The following is an 18,437-nucleotide window of genomic DNA, read 5'->3' as shown; positions in this document are numbered from 1 at the left end:
CAAGAAACCTTATCAAAAATAGTCAGTTAACACATATTTGATATGTTATAGTTGCTGTATATGGTATTCCTATAATAAAGGAAGTTCAAGAAAATATTTAAAAAGTCAAAAGGAAGAGAAATTATATTTACAGTACTGTACTATAAATAAGTCTGCTTATAAGTGGACCCACACAGTTCAAAACCATGCTGTATGAGGGTCAAGTGTAATTTGGGTTACTGTCTGTTTACCTGCAAACTTGATGAAGGTGGGGTAAGCTAAGGCTGGTATAGGATAACACTTCTTTCATTACACAGCGTAAAATCCATTCAGGGTTATTAATGGGTATATATTAATTTCAAATACACTCTAAGCAAACTACTGCAAAATCACTGTATGACCTTGGCCAAAATGCACATTATGGTTTTTCAAGAACCATTCTTGTTCTTCTGATATAATGATCTGTGAGTTGTACTTTCCATGCTACCCAAATTAAGGCTAATTATTGAGTAAAAGTAGATTTACAATAATCTTACATCCTTTTATAGAAGAGTAGCTATACTTTCCTCAGATATCTGTGAAAATGTCTTTATTTTAACTGCATAAATAATATTCTTGACTTGTAACAATTGCTATTATGAAGATCTACTCAGATTTTCATGAGTTGCTACCGTATTTTTTCTATACACTAATTAGCAAAACATTTAAATTCAGAATGTTTCTCTAACTTAAAAAAACTTTTTTTAAATGTTTATATTTGAAAGAGAGACAGAGCAGGGGACAAAGAGAGACAGACAGGGGAGGGGCTGAGAGAGGGAGACACAGAATCTGAAGAAGGCTCCAGGCTCTGAGCTGTCAGCACAGAGCCTCAACAATAGGCTATTTCCATGGAAAAGTAGGTATGGTTTTAAGTTCTGGGGACTCAAAAGATACACAGAGATTTTCAATGGTAGAGGGGTTAGTGCCCCTTATCCTACACTGATGTAAGTGATCTCGGTATTTTAACTTTGGATTTTTCTCTGTAATAAACACTCTGATTTAGAATCATGTTTGAAAAGTGGTATTGACTTACTGCTTCCTGCTGTGAATTCTCTGATTTTGTTTAGATTTGCCTTTTCATTACATAGATTGCCAAATGTCTACATATTTCAAGTTTTTATCCCTTATAAAGACTCTGGTTTTTACTGATGTGTGTGTTAAAACCCAAAGTCTTTCCTTATTCATTACATTTCTAGGGTTTCTATCCAGTATGTTTTCTTTACTTAAGGTTCTGTTCCAGGTAAAGACTTTGCCAGTATTCTTGCTATTTGTAAGTTATCTCCCCAGTATGTCTCATGTTGAATACTTTTACTTACAAACTAAACACTTCACCACATCCTTTACATTTGTAGGGTTTCACTCAGTATGTTTTTCTGATGTTCAGGAAGTTTTTAGTTGTAATTAACAACTTTGCCATTTATTTATTTTTGTGTATGTGTACACCTACACATATACCTACATCAGTCAGCCTTCTCCCCAGTATGTATCTCCTTAGGTCGATAAGTTTTGAACGGTAAAGACTTTGCCTTGTTTAAATTTGTGACGTTTCTTCCCATTATGAAATCTCTGCTGTTGAATGAATTTTGAAGAACAGTTAAAAGCTGTCCCAGAGTTATCAAAACCACAATGAGATACCACCTCACAGCTGTCAGAATGTCTCACATTAACAACTCAGGCAACAACAGATGTTGGCAAGGATGCAGAGAAAGAGAATCTCTTTTGCATTGCTGGTAGGAATGTAAACTGGTACAGCCAGTCTGGAAATCAGTATGGAGGTTCCTCAAAAAACTAAAAATAGAACTACCCTACGACCCAGCAATTGCACTACTAGGCATTTATCCAAGGGATACAGGTGTGCTGTTTTGAAGGGACACATGCACCCCAATGGTTATAGCAGCACTATTAACAATAGCCCAAGTATGGAAAGAGTCCATACACATACATACAATGGAGTATTACTCGGCAATCAAAAAGAATGAGATCTTGCCATTTGCAACTACATGGATAGAACTGGAGGGTATTATGCTAAGTGAAATTTGTCAGTCAGAGAAAGAGAAAAATCATATGACTTCACTCATATGAGGACTTTAAGAGACAAAACAGATGAACATAAGGGAAGGGAAACAAAAATAATATAAAAACAAGGAGGGGGAAAAACAAAAGAGAGTCATAAATGTGGAGAACAAACTGAGGGTTATGGGAGGGATTGTGGGAGGGGGGGTGGGCTAAATGGGTAAGGGACACTAAGGAATCTACTCCTGAAATCATGGTTGCACTATATGCTAATTAATTTGGATGTGAATTAAAAAAATACAATTTTTTTTAATTAAAAAAAAAAAAAGCTGTCCCAGAGGTGTTATATTTGCTAGTCTTCTCTGCAGTAAGGATATAATGTACAATAAGATTTGAGCTTTCATAGAAGACTTTTCCATAGCTTTTACTTTCACACTGGTTCTCTGGAGATGGAGTTCTCTGATGTTTATTAGGACTTGACCCTCGATTCATATTTTTCCCACACTCATTGCCTTTGTAAGTTCTATCTCCATTATTAACACCTCAGTAATCCAAATGACACCGTCCTCACTAAAGGCCTTCCTAGAACAAAGCACATAAATGCTTGCTCCAAATTTAGTATTATATGATAACTATTGAACACTGATGTTTGGATAATCTCCACCCCCCCCCCCCCGTGTTTATCAAAATTAGAGACTTTGAAACGGGGAATTATGCGTTGGTGGAAGAATAATGAACCCTCCAAACAGGCCTTCTCAAATCAATCGTATTTAGAATTTTTATCTTCCTTTTCAAATGCCAAATTTGTGGAATTAATCCAGTTTTATATTTGAAGTGCTTTCAGCAATTACTTCTGGTATGGACGAGGTGATTTTCCTGCATTTCCAAATGTCCTTCCAGAGAATGTGTAGGTTTAAAAATGGATTTTTGGATTTTACTTCAAAGACATTGTTCTGCAAGTATAACTGACTTAAGGAGGGGTTTTCCCCCAAATGTTTTCTATACTTGATCTCTTCTAGCAGTAGGATTTCATTACAAGTAATTGTCTCTTTTTGGTTACATCCAGTATAATATACTTTCTGCATTTCTTATGCCCCCTTCATCTTCCTCGTCATTTTCTTAAGTAGAAATACTCAGAGACACAGCTTCTACTTCTTCCCATATCACTGTACCAAATGACTCTCCTTTGGTACAGGAGAATCTCCCGGTGCCAACAAGCCTAGGGTGTTACAGAAAGATACAACTAAAAGATACAAAAGAAGTCATTGCAGTTACTACACTGACAGGCATATATGTAAAAAGGCTAATATGCAAAATTAATACCCATGATAGGACATCAGCAGAATAGAGAAATAGTAGGCAACAGGACTTTACTCTTTCATGGAGACAAAATATAGACCAAAGAACCTTCTTGAGTGCTCCAGAAGCCAGTTAGCAGAACACAGCACATCCAGACAAGTGTAAAAGAAGATCCACATTGAAAAAACAAAGAACGTGTAGGACACTTGCCTACAACAGCTGCTCACCCTCCCTGACACTCCATGGCAACACTGTGAGAAAAGTCTTCCCTCTGTCGAGGAGAGAAACAAATGTATATTCAACGATCTGGTTTCTTTGTTGTCTTGAGGGACTTGTTTCTGTCATGCACGGCATGGAAAACAGAAGAAATGAGAGCATCCTCTGGATACCTTGTGGTGGCTGCTCAGACAAAAGGTGAGCATTTGTTCAAACACTGGAGAGACTACAGAGCTGAAGACAGAGAGAGGAAGGTATCACAAGCTCTAAAGAGTAACTACACTTTTTAAACTTTGCAGTTACAGAAATTCAGACATGACAAATGCCCAGAATGTGTCACTGTCCCCAGAATTACTATAATTTGTGTTCTTCTGTACAACAAAAGTCCATAATCCTGAGCCCAGAGGCTGTAGGTTTTTTTGTTTGTTTGTTTTGTTTTACCTTTGGTGGGGTTTTTTGTTTGCTTGTTTTTTTTTTTTAAATTCACAAATATCAACCAAAGATATAAAGGGATACAAAGAAATAGGAAATTGTGTTCCAACTAGAGGAACAAAATATATCTCCAAAACTGGTATTAAATTAATAAAGTAGTATTAATTGCTTGACAAAGAATTAAAAATAACCATCATAAAGATGCTTATGGAGGAAGAAAAATAGATATGTAACTAAAATATACCAGGAAAACTATTCATGACCAAAATGTAAACCCAAGGAAACAAATTATAACCAACAGTTAACAAGAAATTGGGAGACAAAAAGTATAATTACTGAATTTAAAAATACACTAAGGGGTCAGTGACAGACTTGATCAAGCAGAAAAAAGAATCAGACAACCTAAAGTACTCTTGTATTAAACTATCTACGAAGAATCAAAGGACAGAGTCTAGAGACTCATGCAACACCAACTGGTAATTCAATATGTACATTAAGGGAACTCCTGAAGAGAGGGGAGGGAAAGGGGGCAGAGCATTGACATCAAGAAGTCAAGTCTGTATGTGGAAAGAAGAGACAAATGATATAAGCTCAGTCAATTCACAGCAGGATAAATGTCAAGACATGAACACAGTGACATCTTATACTTAACCTATCAAAACTCACAAGTGAAAAGAGAAATTTGAACCAGCATGGAAAAAGCCACTCATCTCTTACAAGAGAGCTCCTGTAAGACTAGTATTGGGGTTCTCAGTAGACCTTATGGAGGCAGTACGTGGGCCAATGTATTCAAGTATTGAAAGGTCAAGACACATCCATTAAGAATACCCTACCTGGCAAAACCATTTTCCACGAATGTAGAAATAGAGACTTTCCCAATAAAAACCCCTCTGAGTTTACAAGTAGACCTGTCCTACAAGGAATACTAAGGAGGTCCTTCTGGTTGAAATAATAGGATTGTAAATAGTAACTGAAACCACATGAGAACATAAAACTCTCTGCTAAATATAAAAATTTACACAATTGGGCCACTCAGTTGGCCCACTCAGTTGGGTGGTGACTCAGTTGGTTAAGTGACCGACTTTGGCTCAGATCATGAGCTCAAGGCCCACGAGTTCTACCCCCCATCAGGCTCTGTGCTGACAGTCCAAGCCTGGGGTCGGTTTCAGATTCTGTGTCTCTGACTCTCTCTGCCTCTCCACATTCGCACTCTCTCACTCTCTCTCTCAATAATAAAAACACATTAAGAATTTTTTTTAAATGCACAATTATAGAAACCTGTCATGTTGTAATGAGGTAGCACAAGTCACTTTAATTTCTGCTACAGTATTTTTTTTTCCAGTAGGAGTATAAAATATCGGGGCACCTGGGTGGCTCAGTCGGTTGGGCAACCGACTTCGGCTCAGGTCATGATCTCGCACTCCGTGAGTTCGAGCCCCGCATCGGGCTCTGTGCTGACAGCTCAGAGCCTGGAGCCTGTTTCAGATTCTGTGTCTCCCTCTCTCTCTGAACCTCCCCCATTCATGCTCTCTGTCTCAAAAATAAATAAACATTAAAAAAAATTAAAAAAAAAACCCAAAAACTATCAGGGACACCTGGGTGTCTCAGTGGATTAAGCATCAGACTTCAGCTCAGGTCATGATCTCATGGTTCAAGAGTCTGAGCCCCACATCAGGCTCCATGCTTACAGCACATAGCCTGCTTCCAATCCTTTGACCACCTTGCTCTCTGCCCCTTCCCTGCTCATTCTCCCTATATAAATAAATAAGCAAATCTTAACGAAGTACAAAAATCATAAATCTAGGTAATAAATTACATATTAAAAGATAGAATTTGTGATATCAGTAACTTAAGGTGGGTGCAGGGATGGAGCTTATAAGTAGAATACTTTTGTATGCAATTATCAGTTTAAAATGGGTTTTTATATCTTTAAGATGTTTTAAGTAACCTTTACATAAACCACAAAGAAAATATTATAGAGGACACAAAAGTTAATGAGAATGGTACCAAAGCATGTCCTGGGCATGACACCCAATTAAAGATAAAAAAAAAATCTAAACTTGATACACAGGTAGAGTATTATTATTATTATTATTATTATTATTATTATTTTGAGAGAGAGAGAGCTGGGGAAGGGCAGGAGGAGAGGGAGAGAGAATCTCAAGCAGGTTCCATTCTCAGCTCATAACCTGACATGGGGCTCCATCTCCTTACTCTAGGGCTCTCACAGCAATGGAAAAGCTCTCAGATTATGGAGGCCCCCACCGTGGATGTGGTAGACCTTCAGTGGAGCTGAAGGACAGTCCTTGGAGAATCAAAGAGCATGATGTGTTAGACAGCAGATGTCCCTCTGGGAGAGGGAAAGACATAAAACTCGGCTTTGTAAATGAAATTCCATTCAAGGAGAGCTACCTGAACAACATTTTAAGACGCATCTTCCTCCTTCACATTTGGACCTCACTTGTGTCATCTGCTTCACTTCCACCTACCTGGGTGTAAGGCTACTGTCTCCTTTCTCTTCACACCCCACAGCTCCTTCTCTTGTTCCAAAACAATGACCAGGTCTGGTTTTGACACAAGACCTGTTTATCAGAAAGAAGGAATATAATTATCGCTGGAGATTCTATCTTTCAACCCAGTATTGTACTCAGCAAACAAGAAGGGACATAGGAGAATTCTAAAAAAAATGATTTCCCAAACAGAGTTGCACAAGAAAAAGCCCCTTTAGAACATGCAGGAGGAGTTTCAAATATTCACATCATGACCTGCATTCCAAGTACTACCAATACAATAAGGAATAAAAATTGGAGTTTAAGACTTGGGCAATACCATCTTATGCCACTCAATGTTTAGAATTGACATTAATCTTCAGAAATGGTGATGATACCTTAAAAAAAAGGGGAGACTAAAGCTGAAAAGGAAACATCATGAAGATATTTCTCTACATCTACAAATCCTTACCTCCTTCCCTTACTGCAGGAATCTCAATTTCAGTCATGCAAAGAGGAAGCTTCCAAGAGAGAGTTGTCAAAGGAAGGAACAAAACTCTGAGGGTGGTGTGGGAAATCTAGAAGGCGTTATCCTTACCCAAGAAAAGGAGGTGTCCATAGGTCTCTAACATCACATCCATGTACAGTTCCCTCTGACTGTGATTCAGGCATCCCCACTCCTCCTGAGAGAATTCTATTGCCACATCTCTGAAGGTCAGCAGTCTCTGCAATAAATACCACAGTTACAAAGAAGTGGCCATTGGCATAGTTCATAATGGTACCTAAGATGAAAGAGGGAATTATTGTCACCAGATAGACTACAAGAACTGACGTTCACCACTTACCTGCATGTACCCACTGACCATATTCCTCATTTTACTTAGCCTCTTTTTTCTATTTTAACTTTTACTTCTGGCAAAACACCCTGTGGACACAGTCTCCTGTCATGGAAACAGAAAACATTCAACAAAATATAATGACTGTCCTAAGAAAGAGCTTGGGCAGGCCACTTTGAGCTTAACCCAACTCATATTTATGTATATGGATGATGGAGTTAACACATGGAGTGAGGACAGCTATCTTAACCTCTTGTAATACCAAAATCTCCACCCAAGGAAGAACACAAACCTCATCTACATAACACAAAGTATGCATAGAAGTGTTCTCTTAAGTCACATGTATGACATTATGTCCAGTTCTACATAAGATGACCAGGTTCCACTTCCTCATTATCCACCCAAATCTAAAATAAAAGGAAATCATCACACACACACACACACACACACACACACACCCTTGATCTGAGAGTCTCCTTTGGAAATTATTCCCTCTGATCTTCTTATCGGCTGCAAATCAATTTTCCTTTGTGTGACAACCCCAGCTGCTGCACTTTCTATTATGACTCTATTATCTTGGAGGATTTTAAGACACACAATTACATCAATTATGTGATTATTGTTTTCATTTTCTCAACATATAAAGCAGTAAATAAAAGGGTATTTCTGTGACCAGAGTGTGGAGTAAAATAAAAATTTATTAGGGCTTTCTTTTTGTTATTCTATCATGTTTAGCTGTTTTCTCCTTTTTCTCTCCACCTGGTGATGATGCTCAGTGGCAGAACATCAAGGGGACAGATGATTCTTTCTCCTCAAGGAAACTCCCACATGTTATCAACTCTAAAGACAGCTGCCTTGGCCTTTCCTAACTCCTACTAAAATTCTCAACTGACAGATCTTCCCTCATAGGTAGGAACATCTCTATGCCCTTATTCATCAGGAAGAAGCTACGGAAGAGGAGACCTTCCACTTTAACAACCTTAAAGACGTAAGGGTCAAAGTTGTTAAAGGAGGAAAATGATGAATGATACAAGGTCAAGAGAAGCGTAGCTTAAATAAAACTTCCTTGCACCTTGCGCCCAATGATAGACACCTGAGACAGGCAGAACATGCCCTTCCTGAAGGAAATCATAGCTGCTTTCGTGCCTTCATGTTTTTTTTTTTAATTCAATTCTTGAGACAGGCAGAGTATGACATCCTTTATCAATGGGCTGAAAGTTATAAGGAAATTTAAATGAAGCTACATTTCTTTTGCCTTAGTTATCAGAAGCTACAAGCAAAGAGAAACTCAGAAGAAAGAAGTTTCCAGTTGAAATGTAATGGTTTCTGCACATCGCTCAGCAAATCTAAGATCTTTAGGAAAGATGGGGGGAAAAGATGAACGTTATAGGGGAGAAATCTGGAATAGAGAACAAGGACAGTTAAAGAAGTGAACAACAACTGTAAGGAAACAAACTGCTCTCAGTGCCTAAGAAACAACAAAGGACACATGATCACTGGTGTGTTCTGTTAAATCAGATTATCAGTCTAATTATGAGAGAAAACAGTGGATTTATACAAACTTCAATCACATATACTTTCAGTAGAGGCTGCTTTGAGGCAAACAGTTTCAAGCAATGGATTGTAGAGGAGTCCACAGGGCCCACCTGGCTGAAGAGAGGCAGGCCCAGCCGGTGACCTGCCTTAAAATATCTATAGGCCTTAACAAATGGATACTTACAACCAGGCAGAATTACCACATGAGAGCAAATTCCATAAGTCACCATACAAACTCATCTTCCCCCTGCAAAATCAGCCCCAAGTCACTGCTCACAGCAGGAGCCTCTCATCTGCTATCCTGCCCACCACTCCCTTGAGGTGTATTCATAAATCTTATTCTGCCACAGGTGAATTCTTTTCACCACTCATGCCATTGGCTTCCACAGGATCATCGGCCCATATTTGGGAGCCCCATCTGAATGGGAGAAACACCACTTGTAGATGGCTGTTTCCCTGTCCTGTAATGTCTAGTATATTTTAAACAGAGTATCTTTTTCACATTTTACAAACCAAGACTGCTCTCCCCCTGCTTTTTTAACTTTCCAAGTTACTCAGGCCTCATATCCATTCTCTGGTTTTTTGCATTTAGTATTTGGTGCAAAAAGTTCGTTTTATTATAACACAAAAAGAGGACCTGTGGGCACCAAGATCCACAGTGGGGTTGTGAAGAGTGACTATGCAGCCAGGGGAGGGAAAGGCAAAAGGGAGGTCTCCAGAAGGATTCCCATATGCTTAAGAGGACTCCTAAGATACTGGGGGCCTTGTATTTTTCATTTTCTTCATCCTGTGCTACAGTTACTAAATGGGGGAACTAAAGGGGAACGGTTCTCCTCAACTAAAATCCCACCACCAGACCCCATCAGCAACTGGAATCTTGGACTCAACAACTTCCCTTTTGGATCTGTCTAAAGGGAATATTTGCAATACTTGCAGGACTTTAACCTCAAAGTGACAAGTGTTGACGTCCTAGTGAAAGCCTTGTTTGAGAGCATAGAGTAGATTCCTGCATATAGGGGAGAAGAGTTCTAAAGACCCAACCTTGAGTATCATCCCTGGGAAGGTTGTAAAGCTTTGGTGAAAACATAAGGCAGAAACACCAAACACAGAGAAACCAACATTTGTGATTTCTACATGCATGGGATTTTAGGGGGAAAAGATGACACGGCCTCCGACCTGGAACACCAGGCTTACCTGAGAGCTGGCCATTTCTTCTTCTTTCCCCTTGTCCTCTAGATTTCTTTCTCAGAAGGTATCTGTGAACAAATCACACATTCATTAGGAGAAAATGCCCTTAAAGGCACCAACAGAACGTCTTCAAAAGAAAAGTGCTCACTGGTAGGCAGGACTTTGGAATGCAGAACACAAAACTTCCTAGTTTTTTGTGTCAGGAGCTTTTCAGAAACGGAGACTATGTACTTGGAGCCCAATTCTGAGTTTTTCTTCTATAGTTTCAGTGGCTTCCACTCCCACAGGCACCCGCAAATTCTGCTACAGCATAGGAGCAGTGTGCTGCGCAGACCTAATCCTCCCACACTCACGTAGAGGAGACCCTGTTACCTCTCCTTGAGCAAAAGCCTGCACTTAAATCTCATAAATTAATGGGAAGCCTTGCCATGTGACTCTGGCTTCAGGGAGAATCACCTGGAGCACTTAATTAAGCCAACACTGTTGTTTCAATCCACACCAATTGACAGAATCTGAGGAGGGGGGCAACAGCAAGGGTCGGTTTTGAAACGCCACACGGGATCCCTTTGGGAACCATTTAGGGAAGTAAGGAAGGCTGTGGTTATTACCCAGGTTTAAACCCATTTCTTCTCCAGTGATCAGAGTTTCTGGACATTGGAAAAAAGAGAGTTACAAATTTAAGAGCCAAACACACCTTCAGCTCTTTAGCCGACCTTTTCCGTGTCTCCCTAATTCCCAATGACAGGGCTCCAAGGAACCACAGGCATCTTCCTAGTCCTCCCTGTCAACTGGCTTGGAGAAACTACTCTCTGCACTGGGAATAAAACTGTTTGTGTCCTTACAGCTGAGCTACACTTTTAGTGCTCAAACCCAGTGCTACCAGCAGCCCCTGCCTCAGAGAGCTAAAACAGTTTGAAAAATATGGGTCTCCCATAAATAACAATGTGTCCCTGTCTATGAATTTATTCCTTTGTGTCTAGGCCTTTTGAGCATTACACACCCATTTCTCCTTAGTTTATCTGCCCCAATTCATTTACTGGACTGAGATTTCTTTGAAAAATGTCATGTCAGAAATTCTTTTTCCCGCAAAGGGGAAAATATCTAGATTTTGACAGTAGTTACCACATTTGAAAACAAGGGGAAATAAATGACATTTCAACGTGTTTTCTATGCTCTGTCTCTCATGGCACTTTAGCTGAGGTTAGTGGTACTGATCAAATGATCAGTCCTATTGGATGAGCTACCAACCTTCTTGTGAGGAAAATGTTCAGCTGATACTGGCACACTCCACAGTGCATCACTCATCGAGCTTCAAATAGATCCGTCAAAATCTCTGCCCTAAATTAATCATTGCCCCATAAATAAGGAAACTCAACAGGGCAGCAAGCACATAATAGAGGAATACAAGGCTTAGGCCCTAGATCAATGGTCACGCTCAAGCCATCTTGGGCCACAGTTGCATCAAAGGCCAGGACTTCGGACCATGGCAGCCATGGGGGACAGGGGCTGGAGAGCATGGGGGGAGGTCCTGGGGGATAGGAGGTTCCTGGGAAGGAGAGCCCTGGCAAGGGAAGGGGATACTAGTCCCTGTAGGACCCCTATTGTACCTGAGAGAAAACCCAAAGGCTGAGGATGGAAGTTTGATTAGGACCCCTGAGCAAAAAATAACATTGCTATCTGTCTTTATCTTTTGTTGCCAACATTCATCCACTAGTGATGTGGATTCCCACTGAAAACTGATTGTTCCCTTTAACACCCATGCAGTCCTTTTCAAAATAGTCCAGTTGATAAGGATAGCCAGTACTTTTTACCTTCAGTTGGGAGGAATGGCAATACACCTGTTGAGTAACACCTCAGGGTTCCACAGAGGGTCCATTCTATATGTGACAACCTTAAATGTTACACTACATGACAGTAAGTTTTCTGCAGGCTCTCCTTTGTTATACTATGACATAATTTTATTCTCTGCTCCCCTTCTCAAGGTTCTTTGCATGACACCAGCATACACCTGTGAAAACTTGTGGCTTTAAAGAGACATCAGGTGCCCAAAGAAAAATTGCAGTTTGCTCAAAACAAGCTTAGATATTTAAGTCACCTGCTGTCAGAACAAGGACTAGATTTCAAGACATCCTGGAAATCAAAAACCTGAAACTAAGTACCAATTCTGAGAATCTCTGGGACTGTTTGTTCATTTCTGAAGTTTGATTCCAAACTTCTCTCTTACAGTTGAAAGTGCATATGCTTTACTAAAACAGGACAAACTTTACCCAATTATTTGAAAAGAGGGGGATGACACAGTAATTGAGACTTGAATGAAAAGTCTAAATCTATAAAAACTTCTCAAAGTCAACACCCACAAATCAAGCAACCCAGATAAGAAATGGGCAAAAGACATGAATAGACAGTTTTTGAGAGAAGATAGCCAGAAAGCTAACAGACACATGTAAAGATGATCAACATCCCTCATCATCATGGCAACACAAATCAAAACACGGACGAGATACCACTTCCCACCTGCCAAAATGGGTAAAATTAACAACACAAGAAACCATGGGTGTTAGTGAGGATGAAGAGAAGGGGAACCCTGTTGCACTGTAGGTGGGAAAACAAAGTGGTGCAGCAGCCATTCAGGAGAACAGTATGAGGTTTTAAAATAACTAAAAATGGAATTAGAGGTGCCTGGGTGCCTCAGTTGGTGGAGGGTCTAACTCTTGATTTTTCTCAGGTCTTGGTCTCATGGGCATGGCTCAAGCCCCACATAGGGCTCCAAAGTGAGCATGGAGCCTCTCTTCCTTTCTCTGCTACTCCCCCATTCACACTTGCTCACAATCTCCCTCAAATAAATAAACATTAAAAACAAAGAACAACTTAATTTCAATCCATGGTGGCCAAAGTAAGATATTTGTATGATTTAACTCTTCCTACATCTCTTAAGACGTCTTTTTTTTGCAGGCTTGCACATCATCTATACTGGATGATGATCCTTATACCTCATATATTTTGTGTTTAGGACTCATTTATGGTTTTCATGCTTTGTGCATGCACAAGCTGAGGGGCCAACCTATTGATAGGAAGTAATCACAAGTAGATAGTGTCCTGAGATAACAGCTACCCCAAACATCCTTGTCCTAGGGAGCATCTTTGCAACTTTCTATACCCTGTCTTCCATCATTACAATTTTTCTCTTTTTCAGTAGGCCACTTGGAAGCAAGTAAATAATTGGGGCTTAATCAAGGCATTTTTTTCCCACTGTCAGGACATTTATCCTGAGTGACAATCACTACGTGTTCACGCTCTTCTCTGTAGCCTGGAGAAATTACAAAACCTCCCATCTCATGAGAAAAATGTAGTGTGTTGTTCTTCCTGTCAACCATTTATATATTCATGCCTCCAAGAGTGTAATGGTCAATTACACATCAGTGACCTTGTAAGTAAAATTGTGACTAAAGTAATCTATTCTAGGGATGCTTGGGTGGCACAAGTCAGTTCAGCCTCAGAGTCTTGATCTTGGCTAAGGTCCTGTTTTCATGGTTTGAGTTCCAGCCCCACATCAGGCTGTGTGCTAAAGGCATGGGATTCTGTCTTCCCTTCCCTGCCTCCTCCCCTTCTTGTGCTCTCTTTCTCACATACACACACACAAAATAAATTAGTTAATAAACTAACCAAAATATATCTATTCTAGTAATAAATAATAAATTACAGGCATAAAATGAACCCTTTTATAATTATCATATAAATAGCTGTTCAAATATGTTGTTAATGGCCCCAGCAATCAGGCCAGAATCTCATCAGTAATATAAGAATTTGTCCTGTAATATTGAAGAAATACTTTAAATTATCTTTGAATGTGTATCTTTCAATATGAGAGATTATAGTTGTCCAACATTTATCTGGGCATGAAGTTTGAAGACTGTTGCACAAAGACAGTTCAAACGTCCTTCAAGAAATAGGGGAATAAGGGAAACTGTTTCTGAATTTTAATGTGATTGACCACAGGTGAAGGTGTAGGGAAAGCTAGGTTTTAGGGAATGCAGGCATTTGAGACCAAGTGTTGAACATTGTGCCTTGTGTCCTAGGAGAAATGTGGATGTCTTGATAGATGAAATGCTCAAAGAAATCCATGAGCATATTTAAGTGTTTTCAGTCATAAGTGTAATAGTGAACTGCCTGGGACAGAAGAAAATGCAGGTGGATGTGTCAGCTGATACATATAAAAAGAATGCTTGTAGGTAGTCAATAATGAATAGACATTTCCAGGCTGAGGCACTGAAATAGATGTGCTGAAGTTCACTTCTATATTGAGCTAGATGTCAATTGATTCTTTTGAAAAGACACAGGTTACAAGGATAGTCTTTGCCAGTCTCGATTTTCTTAAAAATGTTAGTTTATTGATTTTGAGAGAGAGAGAATTGGAAACTGAGAGAGAGAGAGAGAGAGAGAGAGCAAGAACCAGGGAGGGGCAGAGAGAGAGGGACAAAGAGAATCCCAAACAGGCTCTGTGCTGTCAGTGCAGAGCCTGATGTGGGGCTTGATCTCACAATCCCTGATCTCACAAACAAAACCAAGAGATGCTCAACCAACTGAGCCACCCAGTTTCATGTCAACTTCTTAGATCAGCCTGAACAACCGGAAAGGGACAGGAATTCTGACACCCCCAAAAGGGGATAGGACATTCTTGCTCCATGGGAGTTTCAGGAGCCAACCCATTCATCACCCTGTTTTCTATTTCTGAACATCTAGAGGTCAGTCAAGTGTTAAAAAGTAAACATACATAGACTTTGTGAAATGGAAAGAGGACCCAGCAGTGCCTTCAACTGTCTCTCTTTTGACCTTCGTCTGTACTTTCTAGCTGATTCCATTCTTCTTTCCAGGTCAGCATTTAGCTCAGGAAGAAGCCCCAGCAGGCAAGGCATCCCAGGATGGGAAAGGAAACTACCCCTTCCAGCAACAGGCACTGTCCTGAGCCAGCAAGACCCCACATGCCTCACAGCAATGCAGTGATTGGCCTGGCCTTCACCACCTGCATGTACACCACCCTTCGTCCTACATTTTCTTTATATAAACCTGGAAGGATTTTCAGCAGGTTGGGGACAGTGTTTGAGATGTTGGTCACCTCTCTTCTCAGTGTTGGCCTCCGTGAAGAAAATCTCCTTCTTGTTTTATCACCATTCATCTCGCCGGTGTTCTTGCCGACTCCGGGGTCCCACACAGACCAGGTTTGGCCACTTACCGGTGACAAAATCTCAAGGCAGAGAGATGAGAGGTGGCGAAACACGAGAGGAAGTTATTTCAGGGAGGCTGACACTGCAAAGATGGCTGAATAACGTCTCAAGGACTGTCTCCAAAGTGCTGGATACACTTCCAGGTGTATGGAAGGGAAAAGGGGAGAGGTGGGTGGAGGGGCAAAAGGAGTCAGGACCTGCAGGTAGACAGTGAAGTCTGTCATTGTCTAGGAGTCAGTCTAGGGTGGGGTCTTTCTGGCTCAGGGCAGTCTTTGAGGCGTGAGTGGTAGTTCCAGTTCCCCTGAGGGATACTTTGTCCTCAGGGTCTTCCTCCTGAGCCAGGAGACAAGCTGGAAGGAACCCAGTGAGGAAGTTTGAGGTCAAAATTGAGGCAGCAAAAGTCCTCTGTCTTGCCCTTGGATTTGGTCAGCCATGAGTGGCAGAACTGGGTCTGTGGGGCCACTGGAACCAGGTGCTCCTGTACCCTTGGGTCCTGCTTACAAAGTCATTACCACAATCTATCCAATAAACATGTCCCTCATCTCCCATTGTTAATATGTGTGTGTGTATGCATGTGTCTGGAGAACACTTCCGATAGCCTCTTTTAGCAAATCTCAAGGGTACAATACACTAGTATTAAGCACACTCACCGAGGTGTAAACATTCACTGCTCACACATCCTACATTAGTAGTGCTTTTTGCCATTTGACCAACATCTAAACATTTCCTCCATCCTCAGCCCCTGGCAACAAACTTGCTAATCTTTAATAATTTTGCCATTTTTAAGATTTGCGTGTATGTGATTTCATACAGTATATATTTTTCTGTATGTAGTTTATTTAACTTAACAAAACATCCTCTAGCAACCTCTAAGTTGCTGGCAATGGAAAAATGTCCTTCTTTCCTGAGGCTGATACATATACCAAGAATAAATTAGATGAGGGACCTCTACTCAGAAGGAGTTAATAGCAGAGATGAACATTTAATTTTTATTTTATTTTTTTATAGTTTATTGATTTATTCCAGAGAGACAGAGAGAGAATGACCAGGGGTGGAGCAGATAGGGAGACAGAGGATCTGAAGTGGCCTCTGTGCTGACAGCAGAGAGCCCGATGTGGGACTCAAACTAACCAACTGCTAGTTCATGACCTAAGCCAAGGAGGGACACTTAACTGACTGAGCCATTCAGGTGCCCCTAGCGATGAACCATTTATAAAGAGTTATCTGCGTGGCAGTGCAAACATGTTTGATAAGCATTTGCTCTTTCCTTTTTCATTGAATGTAGATATAGTTCCTCCTTCTTGAGTTGTAAAGCCCCACCCCCTTTCCTTCATTCCAAATGGCATATAAGCATGGATGGCCTGTCTTTGAGGCTCAAATCTTTGAGGTTCCCATCATCAAGAAATTCTTTTTTTTCTCTTTTGAACCTGCCTGATGTCAGTTTAATCGTTAGACTGGCCAAAGAATAGAGAACAGATGAAGGAAAATGTTTCCTTCTCGTACACATTCATTCTGTTGTTGAAAACTGACCTCTGTTCTTCAGAGCTAAAATATAATGTGAAGACAGAGTTTGGGCAAAAGAGGAATAAGAGCTTTATTGTTTTCCCAGGCAGAAGAGGCTGAAGCAGGTTAAGGCCTTCAACATTGCAAGCCCACCCAGAGGAAGGGGCTGGGGATTTTTATAGGGAAAAACAGGATCCATCTTGTTTTGACAAGAATTGTTTTTGTGCTACAAACATTGGTCATCATATTTCCAGTTTGGTACTCTTTGGTTAAAAGAAAAAGGGGGGGGTGGTTAAGAAGGAATGATGGGAGGTTTCCCCAAGAGACAAAAGGTTACTAAGTTTAATAGGAAGCCTTGTTGATGTTTTAATGCCACCATTTTGAATTGTTCAACTTTATGCTTTTAAGTGGTTTCAGTTTCAGGCAGCAGCACAACTGTCTTAGATCACTCTATATTTTACTCTGAGAAACCACTCAATATTTTCTAGAATGGACAAAATAAGGAAAAGAGGACAACACCAAATTTCAATGAAAATAATGAGGAATTAGAAATCTCAAATATTCCTGGAAGGAGTTAAAAAATGCATTCAGTTGGGAAAACTGTTTAGCGGTGACTTAGGAAAGTAAACTTTGCTACTGAATGGGAGCATTTTACCATTCCAAAATGTGTCTCTTTGGCATAAGGATTACTTTAAAGGAGCAGACAAAGGAAAAGGTCTGAAACCCTTTTGAAAGAGGCATTTGCATGTATAAGGGAAAGCTCCCTGTGGAAGGGTGTCTCCCACTGCATAGAAGAAAGAGGGGGGATGTGTAAATCTCCAGAAACTCTGATCAGTGGAGGAGGCATGGATTTAAATCTGGACAACAACCATAGCTATGATCGTGCTTTTTGTCTGGTCACCTTCCCAAATGCTTCCCAATAGGATCACTTGTGGAATTTCAAAAAATTATCATATCGCCCCCTCCCCCCCCCAGATTCTGTCAATCAATGTTTGTTGAAACAATGGTGTTGTTTTAATTAAGTGCTCCAGGTGATTCTAAGGGAATCCGGGATGAAGCACAAAGGTTTCCCAGTAATTTAGGAGGGGTGAGTGCAGGCTTTGGCTCTAGGAGAGGTACCAGGGTCTTCTCTATAGGAGTTGGAGAGGATCAAGGCTGTGTAACAAAGTGTGCGTATGGTGTAGCAGCATTTGTGGGGTGTAGAGGCATCTGTGGGAGGAGAAGCATCTGTGGAAAGGAGAAGAGGAAAACTCAGAGGTTGGCATCCAATTAGGAGCTCAAAAGGTTCTGAATAGCTTTTTACACAAAGGAGTAGCAAGTTGGGCCTTTTCTACATTTCAAAGTCTGGCCTGCAGGTGACCAGTTTACAGGTGTAGAGGCTGTGTTAGTGGCTTGGAAGACATTTTCTGCTGATGCAGCTGTGAGATCTCCAGCAAAATCTTCAGAGAAGAAACCCAGGGGACCAGGTGAAAGAAGAAATGGCCAGTTCTCAGGTAAGCTGTGCATCTGAGGGCAGAGACCGTGCCCTGTTTTTCCCTTTAAGGCCCATGCACACTGAAATCGCAAGTGTTGCTTTTTCTAGTTCTGAGATTTCTGCTTTATTTTTTCACCCAATTTTTAACCTTTTCAGATGATACTCAAGATTAGGTTTGTAGAACACTCTTCCCTTGTATCGCTGAGCCTTC

General features: G+C 40.5%; 1 protein-coding gene across 7 annotated transcripts in view; it reads right to left on the bottom strand.

Moving 5' to 3' along the window:
* Positions 1-10,432, bottom strand: part of LOC105261241 (putative protein ZNF720) — a 64,999-nt gene extending 54,567 nt beyond the window's left edge. For 4 of the 7 annotated variants that reach the window (XM_045047171.1, XM_045047168.1, XM_045047169.1 and 1 more), the window contains exons 1-4: positions 10,034-10,424; positions 7,313-7,408; positions 7,066-7,192; positions 6,468-6,560 (exon numbers count right to left, since the gene is read on the bottom strand). In XM_045047171.1, the coding sequence (XP_044903106.1) occupies positions 6,468-6,560; positions 7,066-7,192; positions 7,313-7,342 (250 nt within the window). In that variant the 5' untranslated portion in view covers positions 7,343-7,408; positions 10,034-10,424. The other 3 variants (XM_045047165.1, XM_045047170.1, XM_045047166.1) reach the window with 3 other exon arrangements.
* Positions 10,433-18,437: the final 8,005 nt, after the last annotated feature.

Source organism: Felis catus, chromosome E2 (genome assembly GCF_018350175.1).
Source record: "Felis catus isolate Fca126 chromosome E2, F.catus_Fca126_mat1.0, whole genome shotgun sequence".
NCBI classification, from domain to species: domain Eukaryota; kingdom Metazoa; phylum Chordata; class Mammalia; order Carnivora; family Felidae; genus Felis; species Felis catus.
This window is presented reverse-complemented; position numbering and strand designations above follow the sequence as displayed.